The 25,399-nt window shown below is 36.9% G+C and overlaps 4 protein-coding genes and 1 pseudogene across 6 annotated transcripts; all 5 read right to left on the bottom strand.

The window, feature by feature from the left end:
- Window positions 1–1,802: 1,802 nt before the first annotated feature.
- Window positions 1,803–2,821, bottom strand: LOC121814447 (chemokine XC receptor 1-like). Its single transcript, XM_042220432.1, has one exon. It carries the CDS (start codon window positions 2,819–2,821, stop codon window positions 1,841–1,843), a length of 981 nt encoding a protein of 326 aa, XP_042076366.1. The 3' UTR covers window positions 1,803–1,840.
- A 6,414-nt stretch (window positions 2,822–9,235) lies between these two features.
- LOC121814420 lies at window positions 9,236–12,753 on the bottom strand (annotated as a pseudogene).
- A 12-nt stretch (window positions 12,754–12,765) lies between these two features.
- LOC121814418 (chemokine XC receptor 1-like) lies at window positions 12,766–20,986 on the bottom strand. Of its 3 annotated transcripts, none has more exons than XM_042220274.1 (3): window positions 15,520–15,583; window positions 14,277–14,318; window positions 12,766–14,140 (listed from the first exon to the last, which is right to left on the bottom strand). In XM_042220274.1, exon 3 carries the CDS (start codon window positions 14,128–14,130, stop codon window positions 13,111–13,113), a length of 1,020 nt encoding a protein of 339 aa, XP_042076208.1. In that variant the 5' UTR covers window positions 14,131–14,140; window positions 14,277–14,318; window positions 15,520–15,583; the 3' UTR covers window positions 12,766–13,110. The 3 variants fall into 3 exon arrangements, with proteins under 3 accessions (XP_042076208.1, XP_042076203.1, XP_042076209.1); XM_042220275.1 differs by lacking the exons at window positions 14,277–14,318; window positions 15,520–15,583 and adding exons at window positions 20,230–20,747; window positions 20,924–20,986 and having other exon boundaries at window positions 12,768–13,625; XM_042220269.1 differs by lacking the exon at window positions 15,520–15,583 and having other exon boundaries at window positions 14,277–15,480.
- Window positions 17,405–20,206, bottom strand: LOC102313586 (chemokine XC receptor 1). Its single transcript, XM_005912472.3, has 2 exons — window positions 19,362–20,206; window positions 17,405–18,793 (listed from the first exon to the last, which is right to left on the bottom strand). Exon 2 carries the CDS (start codon window positions 18,759–18,761, stop codon window positions 17,748–17,750), a length of 1,014 nt encoding a protein of 337 aa, XP_005912534.1. The 5' UTR covers window positions 18,762–18,793; window positions 19,362–20,206; the 3' UTR covers window positions 17,405–17,747.
- A 216-nt stretch (window positions 20,987–21,202) lies between the features above and the next one.
- Window positions 21,203–25,399, bottom strand: LOC102314094 (chemokine XC receptor 1). The gene is made up of 2 exons (XM_005912473.3): window positions 25,312–25,399; window positions 21,203–23,451 (listed from the first exon to the last, which is right to left on the bottom strand). Exon 2 carries the CDS (start codon window positions 23,437–23,439, stop codon window positions 22,396–22,398), a length of 1,044 nt encoding a protein of 347 aa, XP_005912535.1. The 5' UTR covers window positions 23,440–23,451; window positions 25,312–25,399; the 3' UTR covers window positions 21,203–22,395.

The following is a 25,399-nucleotide window of genomic DNA, read 5'->3' as shown; positions in this document are numbered from 1 at the left end:
CAGAGAGACAGAGAAATACCAACTAACGCAGAGTAACACAGACGACGCGACGAGGAACACAGGCAGGTACACACTATAAATACACACAAGGTAATGAGGGAATGACACACAGGAGGGGAACACAGCCGAACCTAATTAGACACAATGAGACACAAACCTTCAAAGTAAAACAGGAAACACACAGAGTGTTTTACAACACAAACTCGGGGACATGAACAGAGCACAGAGTAAAGACACGGGTAGGGCTGATAAAACACTAAAGCACTAAACACAAGAACCAAACCCTGAAAACTAACACAAAATAAGAATTAACACAAAACATAAGATGATACCAAAATGAACACAAAACGCTGGGTCAACAACCCAGGATCATGACACCTTTTGATGCTTCTGTTTCCATATGTATGAATGTGATCCCAGCTCTGACACCAACAGTGGAAATGATTAAACCAACAGATTATGATTAACAACTTTTACAGTCACTGATGAGTTCTCTTTTTTCTTGAGAATTCGTGAGGATGTCTTTGAAGCATTCAAGATAACTTGAATTTTGTCATTTTTAATCTGATATTAAGAGATATTAAGTACATCTCCCCAACAGCCTTCTCATCAGTAGGCGAAGATGAGGTTAAGCAGAGATCTGCATGTTAAGTAAGCAGTTCACAAATGCAAATAAGTACATTTGGCTTAGAGAACAGTGTCCTTTATTTAGGACATACAAAATGATTTTATGAGTAATTTGCTTATTTAGGCACATTAGTTGCTGCATTTAGATCAGCCAGAGAACTTCATATGAAAATGTTTTATGCTTGATCAATTCTACATTGACGGCAACCTGCCACACTTGCCTTGTATGTCCTGCAACATTGCAGATTCCTTACCAGTCGATATGCCCTTGGACATTCCTGCCTATTCCAGTCTCACTTCTTGGAGAAATGTAACTATTTATTTAATTTTGCGGAGATAAAGTCACCCTCTACCAGGAAACAAAATAAAATAGCCTGGGTTTTTATTAGTTCCATTTCACTGCATGTGCCCTTCATAGCAGATTCAAGTTAAGTACATTAATTAGAATTAGAATTTAGATTCAAATATTTGTATTCTTATGTAGTAATATTATTTGATTATTATAATGATATAGCACAAGATTCAGTTACCTTTATACTAAAATGGTTAGTAGAATTGTGCTTCAAGAAGCTACTTTTTACTTTCTCGCTTTGAGTACATTTCAGAGCTTCTACTTTTTCACACTTGAAGTTTTGTTTTGTTTTGTTTTTTTACTTGAGTAAAGAAGTTGTTTCAGTACTTTGTCCCCAGCAATTTTCAACTCAGGTATCTGTACTTCTACCTCAGGAAAGAAAATCTATACTTTTGCCAACTCTGTTCAGGCTGACAATTAATGCATGTAATTATACAGGATTTACTCTCTTCTGAGACTGAGCCAAATGCTGCAAAACTGATCGCACAGGAGTTTAAATAGATAATGACCCAAAGCATACTGCAAGCAAATTAAAGAGTACCTTTAATTTATCTTCCAATGGTCAAGTCAGTCATCTGATCTTCACCCAATAGACAATGACTAAAGTCAAAGCTGTGACTCTCAAACAGAAAGTAAAGGTGGCTGAAATGGCAGAAAATGACTATCAATGAAATATTTTGAAATCTAGCATACCTTTACATATACCACAAGTAGCAGTGAAATATGCATCTTTAACTTGTTACATTAAATTCAAGAAAGTTGTAATGTCATTGGATGATGTAATAAGATTTAACAATAAATAAACCCAGTTTTTTGTTATAAAAGTATTTACAGATTAAATATGTATTAAATCTAAATAATTTAAACAGCAGAGCTCTGTACACTGAAAGCTACATTCTGAGTAACAGAAGGGTTGAGGCTGGTGCTTCTCTCTCTGTTCTTTCTGCCCACATTTTCACAGCGCAAGAGATTCAACAGATGCTTTCGCAACTTCTGTGAGAGCATATATAGCAGAGGGTTCATACAGCAATGAGAATAGGCAAGCATTTCACAAACATGGTATGCAACTTCTAACTGTTCCTTACAACTGTTGGGTTTATAAAGAGAAGCAATTAAAAGCATAATATGGTATGGCCCCCAGCAAATGAAAAAAACTGCAACAATATACAACAGCACAGCTACAGTCTTGTGCTTCTTTCTGTTTAAACCTTGCAAAACTGTCTTGAGGATGGCAGAATAGCAAAAAATAATGACGACAAATGGGAGGAAGAATAGCAGTGACACTTGGAGATAACGTCCAAGCTGTTCATCAGATTTATCGTAGCAATAGTTTTTACCATCCAAGTTTTCAACCTCTACTTTCATTGCATCACTCAGGGATGCTGAGATGCTGATGACCCAGGCAGCTATACAGGCACCGATTGCATACTTTTTTCTTTTAGTATGATTGCTATTCAACTTGTGCAGCACCACAGCAATAAAACGATCCACTGTCATGGCAGTCAGCAGAATGACACTGCTGTACAAACCAACAAAGAATACAGCAGTCACGAATTTGCAACTAGAGTCCCCAAAGACCCAGTGGTGTAGGTGATCAACAGCCCAGAATGGAAGTGTGATGGTGAAGATCAAATCAGAGCAGGCCAGGTTCAGGATGAAAATATTTGTGATACTTTTCAGATTCTCGTAGATGAAAAGAACACATAAGAGGAGGCTGTTGCATGTGATACTGATGATGAAGATCAAGATGAAGAAGGGACCAGTGATGGTGGGAACATTAATATCACAAATGTATGCAGCATGATCGCTCACTCCATCATAAGTGGATGTGAAGTTTGCCATTTTCAATTTTCTGGAAAACATAAACACAAACCTACATTTTAAAAACTAATTAAACACATTAACTCAACACTTTTCTGTAAACAGAAATTGTTGATTTTAGTTTAAGTTTTTGTATTTTAGGTAAATATAAAAAGTAATTATGTAGCACATTTGTAATAAAAACAAGTACTGATCAACTTACCGCAAACGTGAACTGCCACGTTGCTGACTTGCACTATGATGTGAAAGCTGTGATAGTCTTCAGATAAGTAATAGTTCCTTTCCTCATTTCACACGAAATCAGAGATACCGCCCCTAACATAAACCACATCTTGAAAAAATAAATAAATAAAACCCCATAAAACATTTTGTCTTTTAATATTTTTGACATAATTTTACACAAAAATTTTTTGCAAGTATATAAAATATAATATGAATATAAGATTTTTTGTTATTCATTTATTTGTGTGTTGTTATGTATGGCATAGTCAGTAGATCTACATGCTATCAAAACTACTACATTAACACAGCACTGAAAGGCTCTTTGAATTAGAATTAAGGATTAGATAATCACAGGTAACTACATTGAAAAAACTTTATGTAATACAACATGTTACACAACCTCACCCACTGTATTCTTCTTGTTTCAGTTACCCCTCTGCAGTACCTGGTAGGACGTCACTCTGACCACACCAGCCTGAATTCTCTCAGATCTTACAATCTGCATGACACACTTCACAGCAACACTACCAGTGGGAACAGTAATTTTGGAATAACATGTTGGCAGTTAATTCCTAAGTGAAGCAGATTTGTAATGTACATGTTGCAAAGTCACAATAAAGATAAAGATATTCTTTTTTTAAGAATCATGAATTTACGTTAGAAATTTTGAGAACTGCCCATGTTAATGAATAAGATGTCTTTCTTCTGGATTTCCCGACATTAAGGCACCACTGACAGCTCTTCAGCATTTGTCAATGATGTCACTGTGAGCTGATTTTGCCTACTGCGAAAGCTGTTGTTGTTCTTTTTTGGGGGGCCTGAAATCTTTATCAGATTTTTTAGGTGGCTTTTGACTTTAACCCCCACAAACACATAAAACACGGGATTAAGGCAGCATTGCGAAAATGCAAAAAGTCGAGTAATCTCAAGTGCATAATCCAGATTTTTGCTATATTGACAATCTTCCCCTAATGAGTCACTTTCTCATCACATTACGCTAGTGATATTTAGCCACTAATTAAAATTTTAGATTAATTTGCTGAAGTTAAGATTTCTGTCTCCATCCCAGTGCAGCGAAAGCTGATTTTACATTTTGCTCTGAGATTTATTCAAATTCTTCTAAATCCTCTATGATCCCAGAAATATGTCTCCATCTTGCTTCTTTTCACTTTAAATATTCATGTAAGTATGGAAAGGTTTTTTATAAAATGTATTAATGATATCACATCTATTTTCTACCTACAAATTCTACAAAATGTCTTATTTTGGGGGGGAATTCATATCAGCCAATAAAGCATGACATAAAAAAAAAGATTCATGAAAATTAAACAACAAACATCTTTTTCCAATATAGTGTTTGTGTTACTTTGGTGTTGATGTGTTTTATAGGTCAGTGAGCAGCTTTTGTTTTAAAATTTGTTCTAAAAAAGAAATAAAACAGAGGTTAGTCAGTCCATACATATTATTTAAAGCATGAACTCAGAGTTGTGACTACCAAGAGGAAGAATGTTCAAGAAATTAACTTCACATCTAAAATTCACATCTAAATCTCATTTTTACCCACAAGAATAACCACAGCAAGCAAATTAGTAGAGCTCACCATCAAAGTTAACCAGCCAACACCACTTTAGGCCTTGAAATGGGACAAAGAGAAAATATGTTGATATATCATCAAAACTAAGAAAACAGTCAAATGGGCTTATACTGTAATTAATCATATTTACAGTATATCTCACTTATTAATTAATATTGCAACTACACAAATTACCTTCCACTTGAGCTGAAAGTATACAAAAGTCAACTGTCCAGTTTATATGCAAAATATACAAAACAAAACTTTACGAAAAATACAAAAAAAAAATACAATGTCAAAAACAATCACTCAAAAAAAATATGCAAAGCAAAAATGATCGAAATGCTTTTCAGTTTTGTACAGAATGAAAGCAAACCTACAAAGAGTGTGGTAACTAACCACCCAGGCTTACTATAAACAATTTAGCTGGTTTTCATGCACCATCACTGAGTTTGCTTGAAAGTGCTCGAAGGCAATAAGATGCAGTAATGTAAAATTTCCACGTTCCAAGTTTACATTACATAGAAATTTGATAGCTTCTTCTGAAACAGGGAGGAGGTGACCTATACAGAGGGCTTATAACTATGAGCTATAAACAAAACAGTAAACATCTGCAACACAAGCTCCAAAAAAAGCACAAATACAATAAGCAGCAATGTTTTAAATTCAGACAGAGGTAGCAGAGAGAAAAAAACAGACTCAAACCTGTGACAGCTACAAAAATCAAGTGAATAAGAAACAAGATGTGCACTGACTTTTCTACCTAATGCAATATGTTGCATTATATTATAAAGGCTTCTTAGGAACTTTATTCTACCGTGTAGACTTTATATTCTCTCTTAGTTTTTAACTTAATGTTAACTTAACATTACTATTGCGTTTCACATTCAGTCAGATGTGACACCAATATATTTCCTCACAGTGGTTATAACGTAACATACGTTTGCAGCAATGATGCTTGTGGTTTACACAAAACATTACCAAAGCTCACCATATCTTGGCTCAAATGAAGACTTGTTTGATGCTTCTGTTTAACTTACATCATTATTTATGAATGTTAATGATATTTTTCCTGTTTTATTTTGCTTATTTAATTTTTTTTTCTGCCCCAGAAGGATACATACTTTTTAACATCTACTTGCAAGTTACAATGTGTATGAATGTGATCCTAGCTCTGACACAGGCAGTGGAGATGATTAAACCAGCAGGAAAAATTGGAAAATAATTAACTCACATTTTTGTGTATATTCTTGACAACGTGTAAAGATTTGATATTTACACGTTTTAATATTTAGACGTTTGATATGAAGAATTGCCTGACAGCATCTACACCATGACCTCCTCTTGATCAGTGGGAGCTCACCAGTCGTAGAGTTTAATCATAGATCTGCATAGTAAGTAAACTGTCACACATACAATAACTCAAGTATGCCTTTAAATATAATGTCTTTAATGTGTGCCATGCAGCATCATTTTAGGAGTATATTGTTCATGTAGGCATGTGAGTAAATGAAGCTTAAAAAATATGTTGTCTGTTACACATGAGAGGTGGAACGTTAAAATTACCCTCATAGGCAGATTTGGGAAGTCTTTTTTTTTCTTTACAACATGGGTTAAAGTAATTAGGGTATCTTTGTTTGAGCCTAATCACACTCTTTTACATCACACTCTTTCTCTGAACCTCCATCTGTGTCTGCTTTGTGATAATATATTACAGAGCAGTAACAAAGTACTGTATTTAAGTAGAATTTCTCATTTTTCATCTGCAGTCCGATGTCATTGCTGTATATCCTGGTGTGGATCAGTGAATCGATGTCTCATTCACTCTTGACATACAGCTTGATGTCATCCATAGCCAGTCTTGTCAGTGATCTCACTGAGGCAGAGCCCGCACTTGATTGCGACTTGGGCTTGTAGTCTTATACACCACATTCCCATCGAGTTCCTGATAAAGGCTCTTAGGGTCCTGTTGATTTTGTATAGTTCTAGGCATTTCACAGGTTGGTCAGCCTATAGTCTTGCAATGTCGGGCAACTGCTCTGTCTACCAGTAGCTGGTGTTTTGCGCCTCTGGTACTCTTGCCAATTTCTTTCTGTGCCCCACTGAAGAGCTTATATTACCCTAGTTCAGGAGTCGGCTCTTTAGTCCTTATAGTGCGGCTCCGTGTGGTTTGGGAAAATAAATTAGAAGTATTTAGCTGAAGTGTATGTAAGTTGTTTTTTAACTTGTAGTTCTAAATTGGAAGATTATTGTGATATTGAAATATAAAAATAGAATTCTATTCTATTTTTATTTTTTTTTCATCGCTCAAAATAAGCGTCACACATACACAACAGCATAGATAGCACAGACGTAAAGGCGGCAAGGCGTGATTGCGGGTGCCGCTCAGGTGTGTCCGCCTCCCCTGCAGCGGCGCTGCAGACCACGCCCCACCACAAACATTAACCAGGTAAAATACATATTTAGGCAGAATTTTGCAAATATCTATTTTTTATTTTTTAGCAGCATAGTGCTTTTTTTTCCAGTTATTTTTTAAAAGTCAGGTCAAGGCTCCAAAAGCCCAAAGGCGACATAACAGTTTTTGTTTGCTACATGGATCATTTTAATTCAGCTGGGTGTCTTTCCTTTTGTTATATTTCTTTAAGAGTTTAAAATGTGTTAATTACATAAATAAAATTTTATTTTCTCTGTAGCACTTCAAGGATTTCATAAGCAACACACCAATATATACAGTGTTATCTTCATTTTAGATGTCAAAAAGTATTTGCGGCTCCCAGTGTTTTCTTTTGCATGGAAACCGGGTCCAAATGGCTCTTTCGGTGTTAAAGGTTGCTAAACCCTGCCCTAGTTCTTTAGCAGCTTCACTGGTTGCCCAGAAGCCAGGATAAACTTTAAAATCAAACTTCTCACATACAAGTGTATCCATAAATCTGCTCCTTCCTATTTGTGTGACCTGCTTCATATCACCGCTGTTTCCCGCCCTCTCAGATCCTCATCTGCTATTCATCTTACTGTCCCGTTCCTACGTCTTATCACTATGGGGAACAGAGCCTTCAGTCGCTCTGTTCCTCGGCTCTGGAACGCTCTTCCTCCAGCCATAAGAAATATAGACTCTCTTCCCGTATTTAAGTCACAGTTAAAAACACATCTGTTCAAACTGGCTTATTCGGTTTTGTGCTGATTTTATCTGTTGTCAAGTTCTGTTTTGCAATTTTAATTTATTTTATGTATTTTATGACTATTGCTCCTTTTATTCATTTTGTTCTTCTGTAAGGTGACCTTTGGTTTTTGAAAGGCGCCCTCAAATAAAATGTATTATTATTATTATTATTATTATTATTATTATTATTAGTGAGCCATGCCTATTCATCTTAGTCGCTATGATGTCTGACAAGAGCTTCCATGTGGTACAGCAACCCAGTGGCAGGTTATTGGTCAGTAGTTGGATGGGATCGGTCCCTTCTGGGGGTCCTTGAGGATCGGGATCAGCACTGTCCGGCCTTCAGTTAGCCATTCCAGGTGTCTCTCATCAACTAGCAGCTGCACGCATGTGTGCGAGTGTGTCTGTGTGGGGGTGGGGTTTCCCGTGTTCCTGGTTTTCCTATTCCCAGTTTGCAGTTCAAGTTATGTTTTTCTTGTGTTTAGCATTTTTGTCACAGCAAAATAAATCTGCCTTCCTCAGTTATTAATCATTTTGAGTTTCAAATCTTGCATTTGGGTCCTCCCTCTCCCTCCTACACAGCACTCACATGACATTAGGTGTGGAGGCAAAATTCACCTTCTACAATTTAAGCAACAAAAAATATTAAGTTTTTAAAATTCTCTTTCACTGCTTGTGTTCTTCCTTTAAGGTGAGTAGATTCGGAAAAAATAGAATTTAGATGAGACTAACATTTGTACTCTCGTGTACTAATATTATTTTATTATCATTTCTATAAGGAGAGATCACTTGGAGGAATTGAACATGATTTATTGTGACAAAGAAATGAATGTAATTCGCGATAAGACTCTGATAAACCCCCCAGAATCTAGACGCTGGAGGTGGTGGTGAAGATGAAGACTGAGGCTTGAATAGAGCTTTGGCCGAGGTGCCTGAGGTGGAGATGGGGAGGAGGTGGGTTACATGAAAAGAAACTCAAAGAAATCAGACATGTCAATATTGAGATTGACAGCATGGGAAAGAAGCCAGGATGTAAAGAACAGAAATATCAATATTAATATTGCAAAGGTTCAGTTACTTTTGCAAAGTTGCTTCATGGAGCTACTTTTTACATTTATCTTACTTTTAATAGATTTCAGATCCTTTAATTTCTATTTTTACCTAAATAAAGAAGTTGGCTCAGTACTGTAACTTTTACTGGAGTATTTTTTTTAACGCAGGTGTCTGTACTTCTAATGTCAGTACTTTGCCACTGCTCTGTTTTGTATCTTACACTGTGATTAATGTTAAATGATCAATGATTTCCCCTCCCTTCAGGTGGAGTGGTGACTCCACTTTTGGGAGGACTATTACTTTCTGGGCATTTCTTCTCAAAACAAGTATATAGAATTCGATTTTAATTTAAAGGACCACTTTAAATGGCGAAGCAATAATATGACAGAGATCTTTAATTACATTAAGTGAGCCTACAGGGGTCGCTGAGAGTCAAAGAAACAAAGGGTCACAGCAAACATTGTTGCTTGCATAACATCGACATTTTCTTTCTTAAATGATATATCTGCACATCTGCATTACATAAATTTGTCTATTAAGCACCTACCCTATGTCACTCAAAGTACTGCTCATTGTATTGCATATCACACTAGTTTGACTCTACCTGGGATGCCAAAAAATGGGTGTTAATGGAATAATCTTCACATGCCACAGAAAAGACACATTTTCCCATGAGACAGCAGAAAAGACAAAACAGATTCACTGTATTTAAGCAACATTTTAAAAAGAAGAAACAGAAAGTGATGGTGCAGCATAAAATACACATTTTTACACACATACATCCTTTAGTTGGCACATTAAACACCTGAAAAATAGATGTATATTGTTTCAAGAGAATATATAAAAGATGTAAATTCAAATGAAAGTATTTACACACTGAACCAACAGTTCATTTGTGCCTGCTTAATGGATCAGTGTTCAGTTACTCTTAACAACAGAGCTGTGAAAAGCTGTGAAAGCTACATTCTGAATAACAAAAGTCTTCTGACTGGTGTCTTTCTTTCTGTTCTTCCTGCACAGTTTTTCACAGCACAAAAGATTAAACAGATGCTTTTGCGAATCCTGTGAGATCATATACAGCAGCGAGTTCATACAGCAGTGAGAATAGGCAAGCATTTCACAGATATGGTAGGCAACTGCTAACCGTTTCAGTACCTTACAATCTTTGTTTGTATTGAGAGACTTGATTAAAAGCATAATATGGTATGGCCCCCAGCAAATGAAGAAAGCTGCAACAATACACAACAGCAAAGCTACAGCCCTGTGCTTCTTTTTCTTTAAACCTTGTAAAACTGTCTTGAGGATTGAAGAATAGCAAAAAATAATAATGGGAGGAAGAATAGGAGTGATACTTGGAGATAACGACCAAGCTGTTCATCAGATCCATCCTCACAATAGTTAAAATCATATCAGTTTACCACCTTTACTTTTATGGCTTCACTCAGGGATGCTGAGATGCTGATGACCCAGGCAGATATACAAGCACCGACTGCATACTTCTTTCTAGCATGGTTGCTCGGCCACTTGTGCAGCACCACGAGAATGAAACGATCCACTGTCATGGCAGTCAGTAGAATGACACTGCTGTACAGCCCAACAAAGAATGCGGCAGTCAGAAATTTGCAGACAAATTCCCCAAAGACCCAGTGGTGCAAATGATCAACAGCCCAGAATGGAAGTGTGATGGTGAAGATCAAATCGGAGCAGGTCAGGTTCAGGATGAAAATATTTGTGACGCTTGTCAGTTTCTCGTAGATGAAGAGAACGCATAAGAGGAGACCGTTGCCTATGAGACTGATGATGAAGAGTGTCCCAGTTGAAATTGGAAAGTCAGTCTCACAAAGAAATGCAGCCTCATTGATTGTGAAGTTGTTTGCCATTGTCTGTTTCTAGAAAACATAAACACAAAGCTAAATTTTTTTCTCTAAAATGACACAAACTGTTGCTTTTAGTTTTAGTTTTTTCATGTTACATAAACCATGCATTCTAGTAAAGTACAAAATTAGAGGAGCAAACACAACAATTTACTTCAAGCATCTCTTGTCAAGTCTTCTGTTGAATTGAGCTGTGCTGACAAAGCTGTAATGTACTTAAACAAATCGGTGTTCCTCTTTTTGTTTCAAATTAAGTCAACGATGCCTCCTTACCAAAGGTCACATTTTTTTAAGAAAAAGAATCCATATGCAATCCTTTTCTCATAGTGAAACTGAAAGTTGAAAATGAAACTCAAACTGTCAAGAACCATAGTTCAAGCACACAAGCTGGACCCAGAAGCAAACACAATACGCAGAGATGCACGCAAAATAAACTTTATTTCTGAACTAAGGGTGTCCCGGAATGGTCAAAGGAAAACACGCTGAGTTAATGTTAAAACAAAGGGACCGGGAGACAAACAACTCGGGAACGCCATGATCAGGACCGTGGGAGGCTGCAACAGAAAAGGCAAGAGAGTTACTGGGGAGCGGGGAGATAACAGCATACACGGGGTAGAGTTATTTATCTTATGATCAGGGCTGGGCCGTGGGAACCGGAGAGAGGGGTGAGGGTCTGCGGGAGAGCTCCAGGGAGACGGAGGAGATGATGACTGGTGGTTTATTCGAACTCCAGGCGGGCAGGAGGACAGGCAGATGTAGGCTCAAACACACCGAGCGATAACCGCTGAATGGTGACTAACGGACTGGCATGGAGCAGCCAGCTGAGCGGGGGTTAAATAGTCCTCCTGATGATCGCCTGGAATGGGATGCAGGTGTGGAGACGACAGCCACACCCGTAGTCGTGGGTATCCCATCTGCTCCTCAGACACCGGGCCGCGGACCATGACACAAACTGACTGTTTGGAACACAAATGTTTGAATATTTTTTTCTCATACTTATCAGGGACATATAACGGTGCACAAACATGCTGCACAGATCAGAACACACATAAACATAGATGTATGATTGTTTTTTGTAAAGCATGAAAATGCTGACTACATAATTTTTATGTAAAAGCACAATACCAACCATTGTGTTGGTAAGAAAGTATTTCCTGCTGATAAAATGAAATGGATCCATGATATCATCAAAGTGACAGATTTATGATATCTCTGATGGTATGCCCAGTGTAGTAGATCAACATCGAAAGTTTTCCGTTGTAAAACTGCACGGTTTTATAGCAAGAATAGATAACTACAAAAAACTACATGAAAGATACCAAACAAAGCACATCATATTACACGTCAATTAACTTAGAGTGGTCCAGATATGCAATACAGAAGTCAGAGTTGACTATTAAGAATGCATGCAAAAAGACTGACACCATGTTCGCAGGTAATTCCCAAGTGAAACTAGATTTAAAAGAAGACTGAATTTCTCAAACTGAAATTTGAAATCAGAGCATGTTAACATATTAGACAAACAAAGAGAGAAGTCAATAAGCTGTTGATCAGTTCATGCATATAATTTAAATCATCAACTGAGAGTCAGCCTCTTCTCATACAGAGAGAAATACAAAAGCAGGAGTACCAACAATCAGCAACAAGATCTCAAACTGAGACCAAGGCAGCGGATAAATAAACAAAACCGTGACAGCTACAGAACTCCAGGTGTCCAGGTCTGACCAACAAAGTCAGTGTGCCTTCACCCGAATTCTACTGACACACACAAAAGTAAATCAAATGATCTGAAAATGAAAGTCTTAAATACCCATTAGTTATTGCAGTAACACCCAAGCCCATGTTAATTATTCAGTTCATAATGCGAGACCTTTCTTTTTGCCTTTGTAATGAAATAGTAAAAAGAGTTCACTTTAATTTCACACCCATATAAGATCCAGAGTCATTTTTTCAAAAACATTTTCCTATATTTCTCTTTGAAACCTTTTAGATTTTAATTATTACATAAATCATTTCCCATTACTATGTTGTCACCTTACTCAAAAGAGATAAAATGCCACGGAGAGCTTACCGTGTGCTTGCACTCCATGTGACTTTAGGTACTGCTCAATGAGTCTCTCCATGGTTGTGTTATTGCACTCATACTTGACCAGTCTGACTCTATCAGCCATCACAAAAATCTTCTGTCAGTGCATTTCTTTTCCAACCCAGTCTATCCTGGCATACCATAAGAACAGAGAAGAGAAAATAGCTTCAACCGATTCTAGCAACATTTTCTTTTTTACAGGCACAGCTGATTAAAGCGGTGAAATACACATCTTTACACACATAAATCTTTGACTTTACACATTAAAAAATAATTTCAGGTGAATATATAAAAGATGTCAAATCAAATAAAAATAGTTACAGACTCAATTGGTGTTTAATTTCAACTGTGTATGTTTAATGGATGCAGTTCCAACTGAACAGCAGAACTCACAGTTGTGAAAGCTACATTACGAGTAACAGAAGTGTTCTGGCCAGTGTCTTCCTCTCTTTTCTTCCTGCACAGTTTTTTACAGCATAAAAGATGAAACAGATGCTTACGCATCTTCTGTGAGAGCATACATAGCAGAGGGTTCATACAGCAGTGAGAATAGGCAAGCATTTCACAAATATGGTAGGCAACTGCTAACCGTTCCTCTGCCTTACAACCTATCGGTTTATAAAGAGATTTAATTAAAAGCACAATATGGTATGGCCCCCAGCAAAAGAAAAAGGCTGCAACAATACACAACAGCACAGCTACAGTCTTGTGCTTCTTTCTGTTTAAACCTTGTAAAACTGTCTTGAGGATGGCAGAATAGCAAAAAATAATGATGGCAAATGGGAGGAAGAATAGCAGTGACACTTGGAGATAACGTCCAAGCTTGTCTTCAAATTCAGGCCCGCAATAGGTAACATTTTCCCAGTCTACTACTTTTACTATCATAGCATCGCTCAGGGATGCCGAGATGCTGATGACCCAGGCAGCTATACAGACACCAACTCCACACCTCTTCCTTTTAACTTGGTTGCTTGGCCAGTTGTGCAGCACCACGAGAATGAAACGATCCACTGTCATGGCAGTCAGTAGAATGACACTGCTGTACAGCCCAACAAAGAATGCAGCAGTCAGAAATTTGCAGGCAAAGTCCCCAAAGACCCAGTGGTGTAAATGATCAATGGCCCAGAATGGAAGTGTGATGGTGAAGATCAAATCAGAGCAGACCAGGTTCAGGATGAAAATATTTGTGATACTTTTCAGTTTCTCGTAGATGAAGAGAACACATAAGAGGAGGCTGTTGCCTATGAGACTGATGATGAAGATCAAGATGAAGAAAGGGCTAGTAAAAGTTGGAAAGTCAGTCTCACAAAGAAATGCAACATCACTCAGTCCATGGTCACTCATTGTGAAGTTGTTTGTCATTGTCTGTTTTCTAGAAAAAACATAAACATAAAACCAGATTTATAAAATGTATGTACATTACCTCTTCTTTTTCCAATAAAATGACACAAACTGTTGAGTTTTAGTTTTCACCTTATGTAAGCAACAGGGATAGAGAAATCACTTACCCAAATCATCAGCTGTCATGCCTTGTGGTCAGTTGCATTGTGCTGGAAAAGTTGTGAAGTTCTTGTGTTAACTTACAGTTCCTCTTTTTATTCACAGTAATTCAGAGTTGCAGTTTTTTCTCTTTTGCAAAACACATGAATATTGCTGATGATATTAAAATGTGATTATGAGGACAGTACCCAAAACTTGTTGGAAAGCAGTTATTTTCAGCTGAAAACTGGAAATATACAGCAAACCTTCAAAAAACTGACAATGATAACCTAAAATATACTTCTAATAATATGTACAGCATATTCAGTAGGTCAGTGTATTTTAAAATTGCTACAACAGAATAACAATAAAAGGTCCCAATCATATGAACTGCAAAACCTGAAAATAACTTGATGAAACACAGCATACACGTCACTGTTATTAAACTAAAACGTCACGCTCTTTATCCTAAGTTACACTTCCCGGTAATTGTTACCCTCCCATATAAAAATGAAAAAAATAAATAAATAAATAACCACCCCTTAGAAGGGATAGTATGCATGTGAATCTTAAGCTTTGGCTCTCTTCCAGAGGCCTGATAGTTTGAGGGTGTTGAGCAGTATCTTAGGTGTTCCTATGTCTGCAATCTTCTGGACAAACACCTCTGATGTTGTGCTGAAATCTGCTGGAGCCAGTCTTCCAATTTCAGATTTATAGCTTCTAATGCTTCCTTTACCACTGGGACCACTTTGGACTTTACCTTCCACATCCCGCTGTTGCTACAGTCCCTTGTACATCTCTATTTTCTCATGCTCCTTCTTTCTGATGTTGTTGTCCACTGGGATTGCCACATCTATCACAACCTCAGTCTTCGCTTCCTTGTCAGCCACCACTGTGGTGGTTGCTTGGCCAGCTGCTGCTTGTCTGTCTGAAACTGGAAGTCCCACAGGACATTAGCCCTGTTGTTCTCAACCACCTTTGTTGGTGTCTCCCATTGGGACTTAGGGACTTCAAGTCCATATGCAACTCAGATGTTCCTGTGCATTATCCCAGCTACTTGATTGTACCTCTCAGCGTAAGCTGTCCCAATTTGCATTTTACATCCTGCTGCAGCATTGATAATAAAGACCAGTTTATTAAATCCAGTATCCAAAATGCTGGTGCATGCTCATTTTTACATTTATTAAATCAATTTGATTATTGGTAGTATCAATACCACTGCTGGTATCAATGCTAGCATGATAGGATCGATACTTTGTTTTGCTCCTTTACCTTTAGTGCGTTGCTCCCAGTCATCAGAAAGTTGACGTGTCTGTGCAAACATCACTCCTCTCATCCTGCCTAACTTTGCGCCACCCCTTCTTCCCTGCTCCACTATGTTTAGTTGTCTTGTGGTCAGGTGACTCAATCGCACAGAGCTGTAGTGAGTGAGAAAGCGCAGCATTGTGTAGAAGTACTTCACAACTGCAAATAAAAACACTGCGAACACAAATCCTGTACTGTGACAAACTAGTATAAATAAAAAGAGCTTTCACACAGAATGAGCAGCAAAAGAAACGAAGACAGGAGGAAGTAAATCCCTCAGACAGACCCAGACCACCAGCATACAGAAAAAGTCTAAAGACATTCCAGGTCTCCCAAAAACACAAGGATAGTTATAAGGCGTGGTCTTGTGTTCATTCATTATCATGAAAAGTAGAAATCACAGTGATTTTTTTTAGTGGTTTTTAAAATGTGTTAATCTTGTAGATAATGACGCACCACTCTCCCCTTCATAAGCTGCTTTTATAAGTTAAAAGTATTAGTATACTGGCCCCGTATTTACTTGGTATCACATCAAAACTTGCACAGATATCACACACCACTAGCAGAAAGTCTAAAACAGGCTACGCAGCTTTCAATGAGCAGACTGCCTGCAGGTGTATGACAGAAAGCCCAGAAACGCAGCTTCACAGGAGGGCAGAAATCAGTTGGGATCCACCCACCAAACCACCTGCAACGAAACACAGAGAAAGGTACAAAGACCTGCTGGCTCGACCCTGTTTTAATTAATCTTTGATTTTCATGCAGCTGTTTCTTTTATTTAACTATTAAATCATATTTAATAATGATAAATGTTAGAAATACAGAAATAAACAACTTGCAGTTATATGTAATAATATATTAACTCTAACATGATTATGAAAACTCAAGATGTTGTATTAGTGGTTAAACTGGTTAAATTAAGGACATTCAGCAACCAGTTGGTTTTTTTTTGTTGGTGTTTTTTTGGTTATTTGTTTTTTGGTTATTTGTTTTTCATACATGCTAATCTGATGGCTGAGTCTGCACCTGCTGAACTTGCCTGCTTTGTTGAACTGAACATGCAAGGTGTTAACACGCTGGATCAATCGTTGAGCCTTTTCTATTATCATGCTAAGTCACACTTCACTCTAACTGATCTGCACCAGGAAATTTGTCCAACATGATTAGAAAGAGAAAATTGATCTTTCAAGTCGACAGGTCAAAGTGAAATTTGCTTACTTACTTCCTAGTTGCTTGCTTGTTGAAAAAGAAAGTATGCTGTTAAGAAAATATTAAAAGGTATCTCTTTCATATTAAATAAACTTCCACAAGATACAAAAGTTAGTTTTATTTTTTTTAAATCAAATGCATTGAGAATACTTTACATGAAATAAAATGTGAAAATAATCATGATATCAAATGTATAAAAAATAACTTTGAAAGTGATTTTTTTGACAACAGAAAATGTAACACATGTAATCATAGAGACCGATCTACAATATCACTTCTACAATGTACAGTATAATCAACAGATCATTTTGGAGTAGTAGAAGTATAAAATAGAAGATTCTGATCAGAAAGTATATAAACACAGATAAAAAACATTAAGAAAAGGTATTGAAACACAACACATTACACAATGTCAAAATGAAATTGTCACTTCTGTTTCTCTTTATATGATGGACACCTTTGCAGTAACTGGTAGAATCCCAGTCTAACCACAGAACACCCTGAATTTTCTGTGCATGAAGCAGCAGATGTAGCATTTGTCTTTCTATAAAGCTTGACTAATTGAGCTGTTTTTTATTTATTTGCCATTTTGTACCACTCTCTACCAAAGAGGTAAACTATGAGAATGTTGGCTTTCTTTGTCTTACCTGGCTCAACAAAACTGAAAACCCATGTGGGACATAACGAATATTACAAAGGTGGTTAGCAACTTTCTCTGGTTGGGTATTCAGCGTGTTACTATGGTGATTTAGCCAGGTAAAAACAAAGTCACTTTCGTAACAGAAAACTCAGGTCACTAAGCCATTAATCTTGCTGTGTGGTACACCCCTTTGGCATCAACAAAGTCAGACTCTATCATTAATAGGTGCTGCCCATTTTTTGATCTTGTTACTGTTGCTTGTACTATATTAAGTTCAGCTAATTTATCTAATCAAACCCTCAAGCATCTAGCTGTCTCATCCTAATGCATGCATGCTACAGTAAATTCAAATTTCTTCCGCATTTTGGAGAGGGATTAATGCCATTGGACTGTCAGTTTTAGTTTCATCTCTGCACAGGGATAATGTATTGCACGGCATGGGAAGATACCTCCTAAACCTTTGTACTCCTATAAAATGCACCAAAGGGATAAAGCAGCAGTAGATGTCAATGATGGGATGAATGATCAACCAAGCATAGTGCAATGCATATATCAGTTCACGTGTGTACTCATAAAAATCCAATAGTAGCAAGGACTGTATAAACATGTGGATGCTAGAAGGAGCCAAACATAGAAAAGTACTGACAGTTATGCCTAAAATCAATTTTGAAGGCTGTTGTTGGCTGTTTATCCTGCCCTGCTTCGCCATTATCCACATGTGAACATAACAGAATGAAGTGATAAGGACAGGAATGAGAAAGAAAAGAAAAATCTGTGTGTAGATTTCAGTGAGTTTCATGGTTAGTGACTCCACCAAATTTACACACACTTTAATGTCAGCAAATTCAATGACTCGACAACTCACAGCCAGTTTAATGCTTGCAGCAGCACACACCAGCCACATCACAATGCTACCTATGAGAACACCATATTTTGTTAAGGCCTGTGCAGACAAGCACCAAGGCTGAACCACAGTAACATAAGAATGCAAAGACATGGCAGTGAGGATCACCACGGCGGTGAACAGTCCCAGAAAATAAATCCCTACACCTACTCCGCAGGCCCACTCTCCAAAGACCCACCCATGGAGTGCATTACAGGCTGCAAAAGGCAATGTCACAGTGAGGCAGAGGTTAGAAACTGTGAGCTGAAGAAGTAAAATATCCGATGTGATCTTCCAAGCTCGTTCCGTCCAGAGGACCCACAGCAGGAAGCTGTTTGCAGGAAGGCTGATGAAGAAGACGAGACTGTTGACAGCAGCAGGATAGTAAAGTTCTGATATCTTAATGTCATACTCGATCTCGCTGCTGTGAGTCTCATTAAAGTGTATGTAATCATAACTGTCACTGTCCAAAGCCATGATTTACTTGTTTAGGTCTTGGGAGGAAAGTACTGTTGAGGAAATGAAAAAAAAATCTTATACTGTGAAGATGATTTTTTTATTTATTTCTTTATATATAGTAACATAATTAATGCATTTTGGTACAAATATGTTAGTCAAGATAAAAACTAATGCAGTTTAGAACCAATGATTATAAAGTTGAACAGCATAATATTCATGCCTTCAACAGCATTCAGGAAAAATTAAATGTAGAAATGTAAAAAGAATGATATAACATCATAAATCTATGAATGGCAAATAAAGCATGTCCACAGGGGTTATTGTGAACCAGTGAAGAAAATGGTCAAAACATATAATGTTGCTTGCACTGCAGTTTTATTTAATATTCCCTGGTTAATTCATATCGCAGTTATATCAAATTCCACTCCATATTCCTACATTTCCTTACATTTCCTGTATTTCTGTCACAACATTTATTTTTGTTAATAATAAATAAATAATACTTTATTATTGTTATTATAAAAAATAATAAATACTAATATTTTATTATTACATGAATCATTTCTTATGAGTATTATCACCTAATTCAAAAGAGAAAGACAGCCAAGAAGAGCCTACCTTGTGCATGCACTCTGTGTTTCCCTCACTGATTGTGTTAATACACTTACACTTCGTACTAATATGACCACAGAAATTTGCTTTCATTGCATTTTTTCCATCTAGCCTATAATGACATGTGCAGAGATTAGAGAGAAGTGAAAACAGCTTCACTGGATTTCAGTAACATTGTATTTTATTTTTTTACAAAAACAGCATTGCTTGTAAAAGTGCAGTAGAAAACAGATTCCGACACACGTACATTTTGCTTTTACTTGGCACATTAAAATTAAAAATGCATGTAATTTCTACTTAATTTCAGGAGAACATAAAAAAGATGTCAAATTAAATAAGAATATTTACAGATGTTTAACTTCACAAGTGGCTGTTTAACTGATTGTTGTGCAGTTCCAAGTTTATAGCAGAACTCGCAGCTATGAAAACTGCTTTCTGACTAACAGAACTGAGAGATGTGTCTCTCTCTCTGTTCTTCCTGCACAGGTTTTCGCAGCGCAAAAGATTCAACAGATGCTTTCGCATCTTCTGTGAGAGCATATATAGCAGAGGGTTCATACAGCAGTGAGAATAGGCAAGCATTTCACAAATACGGTAGGCAACTTCTAACCGTTCCTCTGCCTTACAACCTATCGGTTTATAAAGAGATTTAATTAAAAGCACAATATGGTATGGCCCCCAGCAAAAGAAAAAGGCTGCAACAATACACAACAGCACAGCTACAGTCCTTGTGCTTCTTTCTGTTTAAACTTGTAAAACTGTCTTGAGGATGGCAGAATAGCAGAAAAATAATGATGGCAAATGGGAGGAAGAATAGCAGTGACACTTGGAGATACGTCCAAGCTTGTCTTCAAGATTGGCTCACAATAGACATTTTCCCAGTCTACTACTTTTACTATCATAGCATCACTCAGGGATGCCGAGATGCTGATGACCCAGGCAGCTATACAGGCACCAACTCCAGACTTCTGCCTTATAGCATGGTTGCTCAGCCGGTTGTGCAGCACCACGAGAATGAAGCGATCCACTGTCATGGCAGTCAGCAGAATGACACTGCTGTACAGCCCAACAAAGTATGCAGCAGTCATGAATTTGCAGGCAAAGTCCCCAAAGACCCAGTGGTGTAAATGATCGACGGCCCAGAATGGAAGTGTGATGGTGAAGATCAAATCAGAGCAGACCAGGTTCAGGATGAAAATATTTGTCATTGTGTTCAGTTTCTCGTAGATGAAAAGAACACATAAGAGGAGACCATTGCCTATGACACTGAGGATGAAGATCAGGATGAAAAGGGGGCCGGTGATGTTTGGAAAGTCAGTCTCACAAAGAAATTCAACATGATCACTCAGTCCATGGTCACTCATTGTGAAGTTGTTTTCCTTTGTCAGTTTTCTAAAAAACAAAAAACAAAAAACTAGATTTTTAAAATGTAATTAAAGACGTTAACTGAGCAGTTCTCTATTAAATAACAGAAATTCTTTATTTTAGTTTTAATCTTTGTCCATTATGTTAGCAAGTGGGAACAGCCAGTTGAAGTCCAACTTAGGAGAAATAATACAGCAACTTACCTCAACAATCAGCTGTCAACTCTGGTGTTGAATTGCGCTCTGGTCAGATAGCTCTGATGGTCTTGACTAAAGTAACAGTTCCTTTTTTTGTTTCACATTAAGTCAGAGAGGCCGTCTTAACAAAAAAAAAAAAAAAAAAAACATGCCCAAAAACCATGGGCAACTTGTTTTTCTGCATTGAAAATCCAACTTTTACATTTTAATATTTTCTCATAGTTTTATTAAAAATGTAACAGACTACAAGCATGCAGCACTAGCCAAAATGAACACAAAAATAACTGCGTGTATTATTTTGTTTATTATTTTGTAAAGCAAAAGAATAATGCTGATGGTATTAGAATATGAAAATAAGCACAATACCCAATACTCTGTTGGGAAGAAGTCATGTTCTGCTGAAAACTGGAAAGATTTTTTTTTTTATTATTATCATGGATAATCAAAGTGACATATATATATATATATATATATATATATCTGTAATACCATGTACAGCATAATCAGCAGATCTAAACACAAATGAAATTGCTACAGCAACAAAAGGTTCTTTGATCATAGAAGAGTTTGGTCAGAAACTATAACCACAGATAAGTACATGAAGCAAACTTGATTAAACATAACATATTACAACATATTACAACATATTACACACCATCGATGTTAAACAGAAGTTTCCCACTTTTCTATTCTTCTTGTTTCAGTTGCACCTTTCCAGTAAATTACACGACTGCACTCTGACCCCAGAACAACTTGAAGTCTTTATGATCCAATCATCTGAATGAGGCTGTTTGAGTTACGATCATAGGTTTGGCAGGATGAACAGCTCTATAATATTTTACTCAGACTTTGTATTAAAAAGTCAGTTTCTGTTATTAGTAACTGCCAGTCATTTCAATTTGTGCTTTTTTTTTATACCATTATCTGTAAACTCCAGAAACATAAGTCTTAATCCCAGATATCTCAAAAAGTTTCTGAGACAATCAAACCAGCTCTTCTGGTTTGAAATCATATAGACCACACTCCATTATGATGTTTATGATGACAATAAACCTCTTGAATATGTGTGCATACTTTGATCACTGATGGCTAAAGACATTAGGAAACCAAATGCAGTTTCACAAAGAAGTAGCAGGTTATGTTGCTCAGTCTATTTTTGGCATTTTATTTTTTATTTAATGTTATTTAGTGAATGTTAATATAAACATATTTGACTGAATAATAAATGGCAAGCAATAATCTGATGAAAATAAGCCGTTATGCTGCATTGATATAGGTTACTGATCAGTAATTTTAAAGAAGAGTCAGAAAATGGTTGTAAAAAGCACCAACATTGGGGGAAATCATTTTGGAAAAACATATTGGCAGTTCATTCCCAAGTGAACCCAGATTCAAAAGAACAATGAAATCCGTTTGAGACATTTTGAGAATCAACTATGTTAATGAACAAGATGTATTAGTTCTGTTTTTTTACAATATCAAGGTGCCTGTGACAACTCTTCACCACTTGTTATCGATATTATTGTGTGCCGGTTTTGTCTGTTGCGAAAGCTGTTATTGGTTTTTTTGCGGCCCAAGCTCTTTAGCATTTTCTTCAAATGGGTTTTGAATTTAACCCCCACAAACACATAAAACACGGGGTTAAGGCAGCATTGTGAAAAGGCAAAAAGTCGAGTAATCTCAAGCGCATAATCCAGATTTTTGCTATATTGACAATCTTCCCCTAATGAGTCACTTTCTCTGGGCCAGTAGGAAAAGGACTGCAGAAATATCACTAAATTGTAAGGTACCCATCCAACAAGGAAAACAACCATGAGAATAAAAATTAGTTTCAAAGTTTTGTTTCGTCTTCTTTGCACAGGATGAAGCAACCTGCACATGATATGAGTGTAGCAAAACATGAATACCACTGAGGTAATTAGAAAGAGGATGTTTTGCTGGTAGATTCCCCACAAGCTCCAATAAGAATCTGCATATACACAGTACTTTGACTCTGCAACTTTGGTGGAAGCAAAAGCTAGACTGGAAACCAGGATGCTAACGACCCAAATGATCGCAGATGCTACAATACTGTAATACCCTGTGGTGGAAACAATGTCAGACAGAGGATTTATAACAGCTATATAGCGGTGAGCAGTCATCAGGATGAGGAGGATACCGCTGCTGTAGAATCCAAGGCAGAAGATAAAGTTCACTATTTTGCATGCATGCTCCCCTAAGGTCCATCCGTGCATGTTGTAGTAGGCCCAGAAGGGCAGAGAAGCTGTGAAGAAGAGATCTGATACAGCCAGATTCAGGATGAAGGTGTTGGTGAGGGATTTCAAATTCTCAAACTTGACCAGCACCACGAGGACCAGGATGTTGCCAAAGATACTGAGAATCACCACAATGGAGAAAAAGACTGGAGTGAAGATCGCTCCAAATTGGATGACACCTGTTTTGTTGCAGAGTTCATCGTAGTCATAATCATAGGGGTACAAGGTTGAGTCAGGGCTGGTGCTGGTAGTATCTACGTTATCCATTGAATCCACTTTCTTCCAGCATAAAGAGAAATTTAAAAAAGACTGTTAGACAGGTATATCAAGTAGGTCAAATTTCACAGTCTTACTTAAGGACTTATAATATTATAAACCTTTGTTAGACAAGGCTATCTAACAAATATTAGCTAATGGTCATTGACTCTGTATTTGGATGCATATCTCACTTTTCTCACTTACTCTCTATTATAATATTTAACCAAGAATACATTTTAAAAGTTATTTATATTTATGGACTTAAAAATGTATTTATGTAGTATATTCTATGCACTGATTTGTGTTTTTTGACAGGATTTTATCAACGAAAACATCAAAGAAGAAATGCAGCAAACCTAGAAGCTAGCAAATAAAAACTAATCAAGGACTGTTTGTGACTGAGCCACTTTTGTGTATATTTAGTCATTGCAATGGGTACAAACTGGCTTGGAGAAACATTGCAGGTTGAGAAGGTACAGCACATTGTGAATTGCCTGACCAAACAGTCTGGTAGAGAACCTTAGAGAAGATGAAGGGCTCAAAGCTTTAAACATAAACCAAAACTTACTTTACCTTTTCACCCTGACTTTTAACTGATTATGCACTATGGAGAGCGATTAGAAAGCAAAAGAAAATAATATAGTATGTGTAGATTATATTATTTAAGTTTATTTTCTATATTTTAGCTCATATTTTTAGCTGTTTTGCTATTTCTTATTTTTACTAAGTATATTTTTCAGTTTTCTTATCAGATTATTAGGCATACACACAAAAGGTGATTTTGTTTAAAGTTTGATTGACTAATTGGTAATTAGAGATGCACTAATCGACCAGTCAGGAAGAGGAGCCATCTGATTGCCAGAGTTCTCTGTCCTGAGCAGTAAGTCAGCCTCCCATATGTCTGACTGTGAACTTCATTCCAAGTGTCATTCAATTGTGCACAGATACTCACAGGTGCACACTAATGTGTCGTTACCGTGGAAGCTCCTCACTGTGAGTGAAGACACAAAGTTGAATTTTGTTTGTTTATGCCATCAAGTACAGGTTTCAGAAATAAAACTGGAACATGAAAAATTGGTACTGAGAGACACTTACAAAAAATTGGAAATTGGAATTGACTAAGAAAATCAATGCATCTTTAATGTTGATCAATATGTAAATGTTGGAATATTGCAAGTAATCAGGATTGGTGGCCTGTTCTTTAAAGCATCTGTAATTTCATGTTTTATGAAAGCCTTGTGATACAAGGCTTATGTTAACACAAGAAGTATCATGTAGAAAATGAAATAAATCATATCAGAATCGGGGTGTAAAGTTAGTAAATCTAAGTAAATATTACCTTACCACACAGAATAAAGATAAGCTACTCCAAGAAGTTTTGTAATTTGAGAAAAAGGAAATTGTTTTGGGTTGCTAGTATAATTTGCTTGAGAATTTCTTTTGCAACAATCCATTCTAAGTAATAAGTAGGATTTTTTTGAAAACATTCTAATTAAAACGTAGAGTTCTAGATTTATTTATGTCAATGCAACTCAGTTTGTTCAGAGAATATAAGATAGCATTAATGATCATAAAAGGGGGGAAAGCCACAAAAAGGCTACATACATTCATTGTGTGCAGTGCACAAAGTGCTGTTGTGTGTCATTGTTTTCAATTTTCTCCATAGTTTCCTTAATCAGTGTCCAGGTTTTTTCACTAAATCAAATGCACAAATTAATCAAAATGTGTGCACAAATCTGCAATAGCAGTCACGCCTGAAAAATGTTCCCACTCTGTAAACATTGATTGAACCTGTGCACACTCTAAACTTTAATGTCACTTTCAGCAAAGGTGAACCTTAGACTTTGACTGAAATGAAAGAAAATCAAAACTATACTGTACCTGCACAAAGGGGGTCTGCACACCAGGGTCCTCAGCAAGGTTGTTAGCGAAAGGTTGGTGAGAGTGGTTTTGAATATCACAAAGGTGA

This window comes from Haplochromis burtoni, unplaced genomic scaffold (genome assembly GCF_018398535.1).
Source record: "Haplochromis burtoni strain Fernald_Lab_line unplaced genomic scaffold, NCSU_Asbu1 Contig_3, whole genome shotgun sequence".
Classification (NCBI taxonomy): Eukaryota; Metazoa; Chordata; class Actinopteri; order Cichliformes; family Cichlidae; genus Haplochromis; species Haplochromis burtoni.
Note: the sequence above shows the minus strand (reverse complement) of the source record. Positions and strands in the feature narration are given on the sequence as shown.